Consider the following 11,931-nt stretch of genomic DNA (forward strand, 5'->3'; position numbering starts at 1 on the left):
GGTTGATCTGCACCTCCTGCGCACCAGGATAACAAAAAACACCACATGTTCAAAGCTACGAAGCAGCACGCGACCCGGGCTGTCGGCGCAATATGTCAAATTGCTAGTGGCCCCGCCTGCCGCGCGGTTGCCGCGCCGTTGCCCCCACCAGCCGCCGCGCGGCGGCGCTACGGCAGCCCGCCCCTCTCTCGTCCTCAGGTGCAGGCCACCGGCGCAGCCCTGCGGCCCCACTGCCCCCCCAACTTCCACATCAACCCCGGCCCCCCACCGAGAGATTCGGCGCCACCACGTCATCCAGGCCCTCCCCAGCAGGCCCCTCGCCGCCGCCGCCACAGTCTCCGGCGCCGCCCTCCCCGCCGCAGCCGCCGGCCAGCCCGAAGCCGGCCTCCAGGCCGAGCCGCCTCCTTGCCAGCAGCAGGTGTGCCTGCAGCGCCACCAGCGCCTGGAAGGGGGGGCCAGTGATGTCCGCACCCCAGGGCACACGGAAAAAGGGGATGGGGGTCTGGCGTCAGCGAGTCGCGGATTCCGAATTCTTGCATGCTTTTGACTTCAAACGCGGGCGGAGCGGTCACTCGCGGCAGCGCAGCCGCACAAGCGCCGCAGTCAAAGCCCCAGGGCCGCCGCCCCCTGGCTTCCCGCGCACCCGCAGCACTGAGGGGTCTCCGGCCGCGTCGCGCCGCAGCGTGGCAGGGTTGTATCCGGCGGCTTTCATGCCCTCCTGCGCCTCGGCCGTGTGCACCACGCTCTGCAGGCAGAGCTCGGGATCGTACAGCCCTGGGTTGTGGAAGACGAGGAGGCGCGGGAGGTCGTGGGGGGGCCGCGGGAGATCATGCGGAGGTCGCGTGGGAGGTCGCGGCGGTGGGGCGGGTAAGGAGCCTGGGGCGGGGGCCGCGCGTCGGCCGTTGCGGATTGAGTTGAGAGCATGACGGCGCTCTTCTCAGAGAGGGACCGCAGGGGAAAGCAGCTCTCACGTGTCATAAGGCGCAGGGGCGTGACGCACTTGCATTTGCCCGCAGGCACATCACCCCTCCCCCTCCCTGATCTGTAAATGCCAGTTTCGCGAGCCATGAGAGCACCGACACTCCATATTTGGAACATCATTGGGACTGCACGCCCGCGCGCACGCACCATCCCCTTGCTCCGCCACTTCCCGCCACGCGGCCCGCAGCTCGTCCGACGCCCCTGGCGGCGGCGCCGGCGCCGAGCCCCCCTCGCTCGTCGCGGTGCTGCCGCGAGGGCTCGTCCGCTCCCCGCGCCCGCTCGTGCCCGGCGGCGTCCCGCGGACCCTGTGCGCTGCGCCACGGCCCCCAGGCGAGCGGGCGGCGCCGCCACCGGCGCCCCGGCCGCGGGCTGGGCTGGCGCCGGGCCCCGGGGCGCCCAGCGCCGCAATTCGGGGGGGCAGCTGCTTGGGAGGGGTCGCGGCTGCCGGCGGTTGGCCGCGGGCGGGGCTCAAGCCGTTGGAAGCACGTGCAGGGCGGGCGCCGCAGCCCTGCACGCCACGGGTCGCCACCATGTCCCCGCACCTCGCCTTCTCGGCAGCAGGAGACAGCCGGCCGCCTGACAACCGCTGCTCCTCCTGCTCCTGCTGCTCCTGCTGCTGCTCCTCGTCCTGCTGGACCTGCTGCTCCTGCTCCTCGTGCTGCTGCCGCTCCTCGTCGTGCTGCTGCTCCTGCGGCGGCGGCGGCGGCGGCGCCTCGGGCACAGCTGCCAGCAGCTGCTCCTCCTCCACCACCACAACAACCTGCGTCTCCACCCACGCCTGCCGGCCGCTGACTGGCGGGCTGCCGCCCCGCGCGCCCGACGACCCAGAGCCCAGGCGCGCCTCCGCCCCCCCTGCGCCGCCGCCGCCCCGCTCCGCGGTCGCGGGGCCGCCGCTTGTGGGGGCGCGCCCGCTCCGCTCCTGCTGCGCCGGTGCGGCGCCTGGGGGCGGCGAACCCTCTTCTGAGTCGGGGCAGACGCCAGTGCCGCCTGGGGTGCGGAACGGCTGCGGCGAAAGCCCGGCGGCCGGCGCCGCCAGCGGTGCTTGCAGGGCCAGCGGGGCCGCAAGTGTGACTGCAACTGCACCTGCTGCGCGCCCTGCATCGGCGCCAGGAGCACCAGCAGTGGCAGCAGCAGCGGCAGCAGCAGCAGCAGGGGCAGCAGCAGGGGGGCCAGCAGCGGCAGGATTCTCGTGGGACACCCCCCATTTATCATTGACCTCGCCTCGCTTTTGCTGGCTCGCTTGCTGCTCTGGCGCGCCTGGCCCTTGCTGCTGCTGCTGCTGCTGCTGCTGCTGCTGCTGCTGCTGCTGTTGCTCTTGCTGCACCCTTTCTTCTGTTTCATCTTGGCGCTGGGGGCACAGCGCCAGCCCTGCAACAACCTTGGAGCCCCGGCCGCTGCTGCCGCACACCACCTGCGTCGGCGGCACCAGCTTTGCGGGTGCCAAGCCACTGCCGCCGCTGCCGCTGCCGCTGCCGTCGCCCCTGCTGCCGCCGCTGCCACAGCCCGAGCTGCCCCGAGCTGCGTCGCCGGCAGGCGCAGCTGCCAGGTCGATTTCAAAGCCCGCCACCAGCTGCGTGGCCATCACCTGTGGTGCCGCGTCAATGTCCATGCCATCGCTGCCCTCATCCTCAGACGGCAGCGCCGGCGCAGTTCCCACCTCGCGGGCAGCTGCGTCGCCGCGCGGCAAGCGCGCACTGCTGTGGTGCCCATGCTGCAGTGGCGTTCCATCAGGAGCGCCCCGTGGTGCGGCGAGCGGCGCCAAAGATTCTGGCAAACCTATAGCCATCAGAAGGCAAATTCGCTGGCCTGCGAACCGCACGCTCTGCGATCTCCTTCCCGCGCTAGCAGCATCGTTTGAAAACTGAGGCGTGCTCCATCACAGACCCGTCGCTTCTGAAATCACAAGCGTTTCAGGAGTCGGAGCGCACATCACACCTGCCGCTTGACTTGCTCGGCGTGACCCGTGCTGCGCCTGCTGTGCAGCCGCCAGCACGGCCGCTTGCTCGAGACGGAGACGGCCAAGCTGGCTGCACCAGTGTAACCAGGTGACAAACCAAATTGTTGCATGCGTGTGTCACCCACCCTCACGGACGTACCTGATGTGGTGCAGTTCAAAGAATTGCCAGCCCTTGCCCCAGCTGAGATGGGCCGCAGACTGGTCGACAGGGATGAATGCTCAATGAATGCAAGTGCGGTACCCAAACTGCTGTAAATGGCAGTGAGCGTACAAGCCACTCATCAATCTGCAAAGATTCGTCCAACAGCACAGCAATCTCATGCCAAAGCGCATCCCCAGCCGAGATGCACTCTCATCATTGCGGCACACACATCTCCTGTGCACAGCCCTACCTGCGCGACACGTGCGATCGAAGACACATCAAGCATGGCCCACAACAGCAGGGGGTTTGTCACCGACATTTGACACCATGCGCATTTACAGGCAGCCACTGGACTTGGAACCGTGACTGCTGCATCAACTTCTCAATGGCCCGCGCCAGGGAGACGCTGTGCAAAGGTGGTGCGCCCCGTGATGGCTGTATTGTGAAGATATAAGGCAACCAGTTGCAAGCCTCTCGCCGCGCCGAGCAGGCGCGTGTGCAGGCCCATGCGGGTGTACCAGCGTGACCGCTGAGCGCGAACAAAGAACCGCCAAATCGCGTCAGCGCACGCGTCCCACCGCATCTGGTGCGGCTGCGTTGAATTTGTCGCGCTCATTCATGGCATACATTTTGATTTGAAGGGGATTTTTACATGCTGCAGCCGCTCTCATCGTCAGGTGCCTGTGGCGCTTGGATCAGGCAGCTCGCACGCTGCGACGGGCTTTAAAAACCGCGAATGAGGTCTCCTCTCGGAGCCTTACTGCGGTGGCGCCTCCTGTCGCGCGGGTTGGCGGCCTCTCCCCGCACGGGACTCCTTTTGCCCGAGGGAAGGAGCGTCGCAGTGTCGTCTCTGTTCACGCCACACGCCATGCACACGATCTCGCTGGGCCACCAGCATCCGCGGCATGCATGGGCGCAAGGCACAGCGGCAGCACGCGAGCTTCAGCGCTTCGCACAGCGCGGGGCCGCGCCGGTGATCGCTGCGCCCTTGATGCGTCGAAAGATGCACGCAGTCGCGCGCAGCTTGGCGTCCGAGGAGGCATCGGCGGCCCCGCCGGTGCTGGCGCCCGCCCCGCCAGCTGCCGCTCAGGGCCCGGACTTGACCCCTGGCAGCACAGCGGGGCCAGCAGGCGTGGACGCCGCTGCCACGTGCACCAGCGGCGCAGACGCCCCCGCACGCCCAGGCGCCTCACCCGCCGAACAGGCGGGTAGCAGCGGCACGGGCGACGCCGCGGCGAGCACCAGCAGCAGCACCCTGCGTGATGGCAGCAGCTCTGCTGCAGGCGGCGGCGCCGCCGGCAGCACGGGTCCAGCTGACAACCAGGGCGCCTCCGATGGTACAAGCACCACCAGCAGCAGCAGCAGCAGCGCCGGCAACGGCACGGGTCGCATCGGCGACAACGGCGGCAGGGGCGGCGACGGCGGCGGCGGCGACAGCAGCAGCAGCAGCAGCAGCGGGGCGCCAACGGGCCCTGCGAGCGGCGCCGCCCGTGCTGGCGCCCGCGGCCCGCCGCCCGCGCCCGCGGCGCCGTTCCTGATGCACTCCGGCGCCTCCATGCTGCCGCACCCTGACAAGGCCCACCGCGGCGGCGAGGACGCCTTCTTCATATCAGACCCCCCGCTCGCCGTCGGCGTCGCCGACGGCGTCGGCGGCTGGGCGGAAATAGGCGTCGACGCGGGCGCGTACGCGCGGCTGCTCATGTCGCACGCCAAGGAGGAGGCCGAGGCGCTCCTCTCCGGCGGCGGCCCGCTGTCGCCGCAGGCCGTGCTGGAGCGCGCCTATTACCGCACCAACGTGCAGGGGTCGTCAACGGTCTGCATCTTGTCCCTAAACGGCGCCACCCTCTGCGCCTCCAACCTCGGCGACAGCGGCTTCATCCTCGTGCGCGACGGCCTCCCCGCCTTCCAGTCGCCGCAGCAGCAGCACAACTTCAACTTCCCCTACCAGATCGGCTCGGCGGACGGCGGCGCGAGCGACCACCCGGCGAGCGCGATGCGGTTCGAGCTGGGGGTGCAGCCTGGGGACGTCGTCGTGTGCGGCACGGACGGGCTTTGGGACAATGTGTTTGCGGAGGAGGCGGCGACGATCGTGGCGCGCTGCAAGGCGCAGGGGGACGGGCCTGAGGCGGCGGCCAACACGCTCTGCAGGTGCGCGGGCGGGCGCGTGTGGCGTTGAGATGTGTGCGCGTGTGTGTGTGTGTGTGTGTGCGTGTGTGTGTGTGTGTGTGTGTGTGTGTGTGTGTCGAGCTCGTCCAGCTATGGTGCTACCACGGCATTGCAAGGATACGGTGTGGGCATCCCTTCTGGAGGGCTGCTAACGCAAGCCAGCGGCCAGCAGCGCTTGTTCAGTGGCAGTAGCTTTGCTGGCCACGGCAGGAGCTCCACAGTGTAGTTGTAGCTAGTTTGCGCTGCTCTTGATTCACACGCATGCCAGCTGTCGAATCGCAACCCCTCACAATTCCACGAGCGCTCACCCATCTGCACGCGACCTCCTAAACCATTGTGTTTGCCCGCATACGTGTGCACACACACACACACACACATGTGTACACACACCTTCACATACAATCTACCTCTGTGCACTCCACACACCCAGGTACGCGCGCATGCGTGCCACAGACCCCAAGTACCAGTCCCCCTTCAGCTACTCGGCGCTGCAGGCGGGATACATGTACGTGGGGGGCAAGCTCGATGACATCACCGTCCTTGTCAGCTACGTCACCATGGCGGGCGCCAAGCTGTGAGCCCAGCCAGAGCTCCAGACCAGCAGCACCAGGTCCAGAGCCGACGGCTCGGCCCGACGCGGCCGCCTGCGGTCGCGGCTGCGGGCGCGCGCCAGTGCGGGGCCCTTTCGCTGGGCGAGGCTTGTTCGACCAGCAGCGGTGGCCGCCTCGGCGACCCGTGCGCCGTCGGGCGCAGGTCGCCTGAGCTGGCTTTATTCTTCGTTTGTTACGCGCCTCTGTGTTGTTGGTTGGGCCCTGCTTCGCTTGGTGCCTTGGTTTGTCAAGGGCGCACGCACACCTGCATGTGCCCTCCGCCGCCCGGCCCGCAATCGGCGCGCCAGCCGCATATCACACACCCCGATGGTGTGTGCACCGCACGCGTCGCGTTGCGGGCCGCGCCACGCTCGCGCTCTATAAGGATGCCGTTTGCTGGTTCGTCCCTCACACATCCATCCAGTCCGCCGTGCCCGGCTGTCCGCCTTGCACCCGTGAGCAGGCTCGGCTCGGCTGATTTGCGGCTTCTTGGTTACCCATTAATACCGCCTTGTGCAACATTTGCTGTCATGACTGGTCACAAGTGGACACCAGTAATGCACGTCAGCTTGCCGCCTGCTTCGGCTGACTCTCTCTGGCGACAAAGAAAATCGTCACGTCAGCCTGCAAGCTATTGGCTCCAGCGACACCCCCACTCGGCCCCCCAACCACAGCATATCAGCTGTGAGTGCAGCAACGCCAAGGGCTGAACCCAGGTGATTATGCAGCTTCCGAAATCGGTTCAAGCACTCATATCATGGCAAAAAAAGCAAAAAGGTAGAAGGGCGGCCAGCCGAGCAAGGCGTGGCGGTGGGACGATGCTGACAAAGGTTTATGTGCTGCGGCGGCGCAGGCAGGAAAATGCACCGCATGTCTAGCGAAGACAAGGGGCCCTGCAGATGTTGAAGAGCACCCCCTTGCCTTTGCCAGCTGGCCGCGCCCCTGTGGACTGCAGTCTGCAATTCCGCTGCTTTTGCATGACACCGGAACCTACAGGAGTGTTGCATGCAGTCATAATGTGTTGATTGGTTGGACCGAAAGGAGCCACAGCACGGCAAAAAGAGGAGCCAAATGCATGAACTTGTGCAAGGCTGTGCAGATGTTGGAACAACCACCGCGCACAGCAAGTGCGCCTGTGTGCGCAAGGCAGGGTAGCCAGAGCCAGATTCCACAAGATGAGGGCTTTTAGCCCTCGCCTACACCACAAACCCAATCGGGCCCCATCACCCAATGCCATCCCAGGTGTGGAAGTGTGCGCGTCTGAATCAGGCACAACGCAAGGTGTTTTGGGTCTGCCGTTTTGCAGGCACGAGGTGACGAGGCGCGTTGCGAGACATTCCAGAACGGCCCCCACGCCGTATGTAGCCTCAGGACTGAGCGCACATAGACAGCAGGTGCAAGCATGCTTGAGCGCCAGAATGGAAGGGAAGGGTTGCAGTGCTGTCTGGGTTCTTGTTTTGCTGATCCATGCTTTGGTCAGTGCTGGATGGCCGCTTCGCCAGCACCATGGAGCGTTTTAATGTGCCCACCCAGCCCCGTTAATAGGCCCAGCCCTGCCACAGGGTTTGTACGGAGATTTGGTCGGGGTTTGGCCCCCTAGGGGAAAAATCCAACTGAGGCAACAAGGGGCGCCTCGGCTTCACATGGGCATGCGAAAGGTGGACGCCCCGCAGCACACCGTCAGGGGGGCCACCAGCCGCGCCAGCCCCAGCGCCACGCGCCCTCCCGCCTCGTGTGCACGCTTCTGAATCTTGCGCAGCCCGCGCCGCAGCAGGCTGCGCTTGACAGGTGCAGGTGCCGCCAACGCCGCCGCAGAGGCCTGCTGCTCCTCAACAGCCTCCTGCTGTGGCGCGGCAAGCTGGGCTGCCACTGCCGCCGGCCCGGAGGCCGGCCTATCGTCGTAGGTGGCACCCGCAGATGCCAGGCACGCGGTCCCGGCGTCGGCCTGAGGGGCGCGCGTGGCCGCGCCGATGAGAGTGGGTGCGGCCGAGTCGCACAACGGCGCCTCGGCTTTTGTGACGCTCCTCCAAGAGCTTGTCGCCGACGATGTGCAGTCAGTGCGCTCAGCGCCCCTCTGCTGCATCTGCTTGAGGCACGGCCGATTGCAAACGATCGCCACGACAGCTGTCGCTGCTCCTCCGCAGTCGTTGCAGCCCCAAACCTCCTTCTTGACGCCTGTAGTGGCCCCATCGCGCGCTGGTGATGACGCACTAACCTTGGACGCATTACTGGAGAAGCTGCCCCAGCTGTGGCAGAGGTCCAGGAGGGCCGCTGTGGGCTCCCAGGCGGCCGAGCCGCCGTCAGCGCACGCGAGCCGCTGCGCCGTGGCGGGCGGCTGGTGGGACCAGTACCCCTGGCCGAGGTTCATGGTGGCAAAGGGCAGCGCCAGAGCCTCCTCAATGGTGGCACGCGCATTCGGGTCGTCGCGGCCGAGGGCGGCGACGAAGGCGCGCAGCGCGGCTAGCAGGCTGCGCCAGGCGGGGTCCGCGGCCCAGGGCTCCGGGTCGGCGGCCACGGCGCGCGCGGCGGAGAGTGCGTCGATGACGTCAGCGCCCGCGTAGAAGCGGCGGCCGAGCGCCAGCTCAGCCAGCAGCTGGGCGAGGGCGCGGCAGTCGCAGGGCGGGGAAAAGGTGAGACCGATGCACATCAGGGCGCGCGCGCTGCCCGACGCGCCGTGTGAGTTGGCAAGCAGGATGGCGCGGGCGGCTTCTGGGGAGGTGTAAGAAAGGTCAGTAACGACCGGCGGCGCGTCTGGCGCCGACGGGCAGGCGGTGGACAGGCTGGCGATGCGGATGCGGGTGGCTCCGAGGGTGACGTTCGTGACAATCGTAGTCTGGTTCAGGTTGCCGTGCACATAGCCGTTCTGTGGGTTTTGAGGGGTATGTGGGCAGCGGCAGAGGTTCAGATGCGGTCAGGGGTCCTGAGTTGCGTTTTGGGTCGCATGTATGTCGACAAGCAATTTGCTGCCGCCGAAGTGTTGCAGGGTAAAAACAAAAACACTGGGCAGGAGCCGCATCGGCCAGGCGGGTGCTGCCGTGTGCTGACTGCACAGGTGGGCGGGACCCGCCGAACCTCACCCTGTGCAGCTCCGCAATCGCCGGCCCCAGCTGTCGCACGATGGCCTGCAGCATCACGGGCACCGCCGAGCGCGAAAGCGACGCCGCGTAGCGCCAGGCCGCCGCCCCCGCGACCAGGCTGCGGCCGCCGTCCTCGTAGACGATTGAAAAGGTGGTGCGGCCGACGACAACAGCGCGGATGGTCACGATGCCGTCGTGCTGGATGCGTCTGGCCGAGTCGATTTCGGCCAGTGTCTGCACGAGCAGCGGCGGGCGTCACGCAGGAAAGTGGGCGCGTGAGTAATTAGGCGTGCATCAGTCCGCGGTCCAGGCTCAAATGGTCGAATGTAGACTGCGGGCGCTTGGCATCCAAGCAACTTGGTGTTGAAAAGCGGAGCCAAGCAGATCTGGGATCCCATGCTGGGCTGAGCAGACTGGCCAATGCAAGGAAAGCTTCCCATCAGGGTGCGTGGATGCGGCCTGGTATCGCGGCTGCGAGGCTGCAACGGGCAGGTGGCTGGCCACCGCGAGTGTCGTCCCACCTCGAGGAACTGCCCCTCATCCGCCGCCAGCTGCCTCAGCCTCCAGCACTTGACGAGGGCGCGGCCGCCGTCGGGGGCGGCGGCGTGGAACAGGCGGCAGCCGGGCTGCGTGCAGGGGACGGCTGCATCCTCCCGGTAATCAAGGCTGGGGCGCCTTGGGTTGGGGCCCGAATTGGGTGGTGGATGGTGGTTGCTAAGTCCAAGGCTTGGCATTTGTGCAAAACTGCACGCAGGCAACGGCTTGCCTCTGCACCTGCCGTGCGCAGCGCACCAGCCGCACAGCCACTTCCTGCTTTTCTTATTGGCAAGCCCTTGCTGTGTGGCACAAGTGCGGCGGTCGCGCGCTGTGTCCAGGCCCGCGCCGTGACTGCGGCCACACGCCCGCTCACCAGCCCTCCCAGCCAAGCGGCACTAGCGCCATCTGCTGCAGCTCCAAGACACGCCGCGCTTGGGTGCTGGCCTGCACTGCTGAGGGGCTGAGGGCGAACGCTGCACATGCCGCGCTGCGCGTCACGCTCGCGACTGCCATGGGTGATGTATTTATAATCATGATCTGTTAACTTCGAGCGACAAAGTCCAGCGTCGTAAGGGACTGTCACGAACAGGAGAGCTGCGTGGCGGATTTGCTACGTAGTACCCGCCGGAGGATGGAAGGAAGGGAGAGGGAGTTTTGAATCGCAAAAGTATGGATAGAAAAGGATATACTTACAAATCAATGGCCGGAGCTTGAAGTCCACGAGCAGCATCCAAGTGGCAAGCTTCCCATCTGGGCAGTGCTGGCTTCACAGCACTCCCTCGAAGAGCCAGTGACACTTGGCACAGGTTGTTTCCATCCCGCCATAAAGTGCGCCCCTCTCTTTCAGCAAGTCAGTGCCTGGCTGCAGGTTCAAGAGGCTCAACCAAGGGGTGCTCACCCCTTGCCGTCCCCTTAAGCTCGAGCTTCTCTCGCTGACGCAACGCAGATGCCGGCTTTGCAGCGCTGGGAGCCGAGCACGCTTCCCATGCCGTGGCCCTGCAGTGAAAACAGTCCTCTTGTGGCAGCCCTGCGGGTCGCTTATCCCACGACAGCCGTGAGCCAACTCCAGCAATTGTTGGCATACCATCTGCTGGGCGGCTGACGGCACGCTCGCACAGCTGCAGACGCTCCTTCGCCGCGGAACGGCGGCATGCTGGGGCAATACGTGAAGGCAGGGGTGCATGCTACCATGAACGGACCCGGAGAACCATGATTTTGCGTGCGGGGCTCATTGCTGGCGTGCGGGGGCGTGAGGGAGGGCGCGCACAACACACCCCTGCACCCGCACTGCGGTACCGAATCACCAGGCTCGGCCGCCCATGTGTTCTGGTCCAGTGAGGTACGATTCAGCGGTCCTGTATAATGCGGTTGTCAACTGGACCACCGTCCTGCACACGGGTTATTGGACAAGAGCTTTGAGCAAGGGTCACAGGTGCGGGTGCTGCCAGCACTGCACGGGCAGGTGACTCAGTGACAGCGTCCGTCTCCCGCCGGCGTTGGGCATCCTCCGTGCAGCACGTCAATCCAATCAAAACAATTTGTCGCTATCACTTCATCATATACGCATGGCAAGCAGCTGAGCTTGCAATGCAGATCTCCAGCCTCAGCACGAGCAGGGCGCACCGAGCCGTACGCGGGAGTGCCCTGATCAACAAGGGACCCTGCAAAGCTCCGTTGCCTCTCGCTCCGCGCCGGAACAGCCTGACAGCACGCGGCCGGAGTCGGGTAAATGCGGTGACCCAGCCACAGAAGAGCAACGCGGAGCGCTTTGTGGAGGAACTGCAGCTCGAAGCGGTAGCGCAGGAGCCGGAGGACTCTGTAGTCGTCGGCAGCATTGATGAGCTGCGCAGCAGACTCGTTGGGCTGCAGACGGAGGTGCGCGCCAAGCGCGCATACGCGCAGCTTGTGGCGAGGACAGGGGCAGGCGCCGTGCATGTCGATCCGGGCTGCCTGGGCTTGAATCCTGGCATGGTGTTGCGTACGGGCGTGTTGATGCAGCCTCGACGGCTTCCAAGCCTTGGCGATGCTGGCAAAGTCGGCGTTTGCCCAGGAGTTGCCATCAGCATGACATCAGGGGCGGATGCATGCGGCCATTTTCGCCCCGCCGGTTGCGTCCCCCTGCCTGCGCCTGCATGCACGTACCATGCACATTGCTCTGCGCGCCTTGCAAGGCAGCCTGCTGTCACTGGCCCCATCCGCACCGCCGCACCCCCCGCGCTCTGCGGCGCCCAAGCAGACGTGCCGCTGCGTCTCACCCCCATCCCCGTTTGCAAGCGGCAACCTCCATACACCATGCAACTGCCGACCCTCTGATTGTTTAATCGCCAGGTCAGCACCCTGGACGGGGAGGTCGACGCCCTCTACCGCTCCGCATTCCGCGGGGTCTCGGTATCGATCCCCGCCGCCGCCGCCTCCGCCGCCGCCCCCGCCACCGCCGCCCCCTCCGCCGTCGCCGCCGCCGCGACCGCGCGCGCGCCGCGC

General features: G+C 66.3%; 3 protein-coding genes across 3 annotated transcripts; 1 reads left to right on the forward strand and 2 right to left on the reverse strand.

Annotated features, from left to right (window-relative positions):
• Window positions 1-250: 250 nt before the first annotated feature.
• MNEG_8744 (hypothetical protein) lies at window positions 251-2,767 on the reverse strand (the record flags this gene model as incomplete). Its single annotated transcript, XM_014042782.1, has 3 exons — window positions 251-502; window positions 644-774; window positions 1,129-2,767. The coding sequence occupies 3 exons, from the start codon at window positions 2,765-2,767 to the stop codon at window positions 251-253; spliced, it is 2,022 nt and encodes a 673-aa protein (XP_013898236.1).
• A 1,316-nt stretch (window positions 2,768-4,083) lies between these two features.
• MNEG_8745 (hypothetical protein) lies at window positions 4,084-5,824 on the forward strand (the record flags this gene model as incomplete). Its single annotated transcript, XM_014042783.1, has 2 exons — window positions 4,084-5,228; window positions 5,677-5,824. 2 exons carry the CDS (start codon window positions 4,084-4,086, stop codon window positions 5,822-5,824), a joined length of 1,293 nt encoding a protein of 430 aa, XP_013898237.1.
• Window positions 5,825-7,475: 1,651 nt separating this feature from the next.
• MNEG_8746 (hypothetical protein) lies at window positions 7,476-9,963 on the reverse strand (the record flags this gene model as incomplete). The annotated part of the gene is made up of 5 exons (XM_014042784.1): window positions 7,476-7,781; window positions 8,052-8,699; window positions 8,914-9,147; window positions 9,435-9,588; window positions 9,824-9,963. The coding sequence occupies 5 exons, from the start codon at window positions 9,961-9,963 to the stop codon at window positions 7,476-7,478; spliced, it is 1,482 nt and encodes a 493-aa protein (XP_013898238.1).
• Between the last annotated feature and the right edge of the window lie 1,968 nt (window positions 9,964-11,931).

Source organism: Monoraphidium neglectum (genome assembly GCF_000611645.1).
Source record: "Monoraphidium neglectum strain SAG 48.87 unplaced genomic scaffold scaffold01697, whole genome shotgun sequence".
NCBI classification, from domain to species: Eukaryota; Viridiplantae; Chlorophyta; class Chlorophyceae; order Sphaeropleales; family Selenastraceae; genus Monoraphidium; species Monoraphidium neglectum.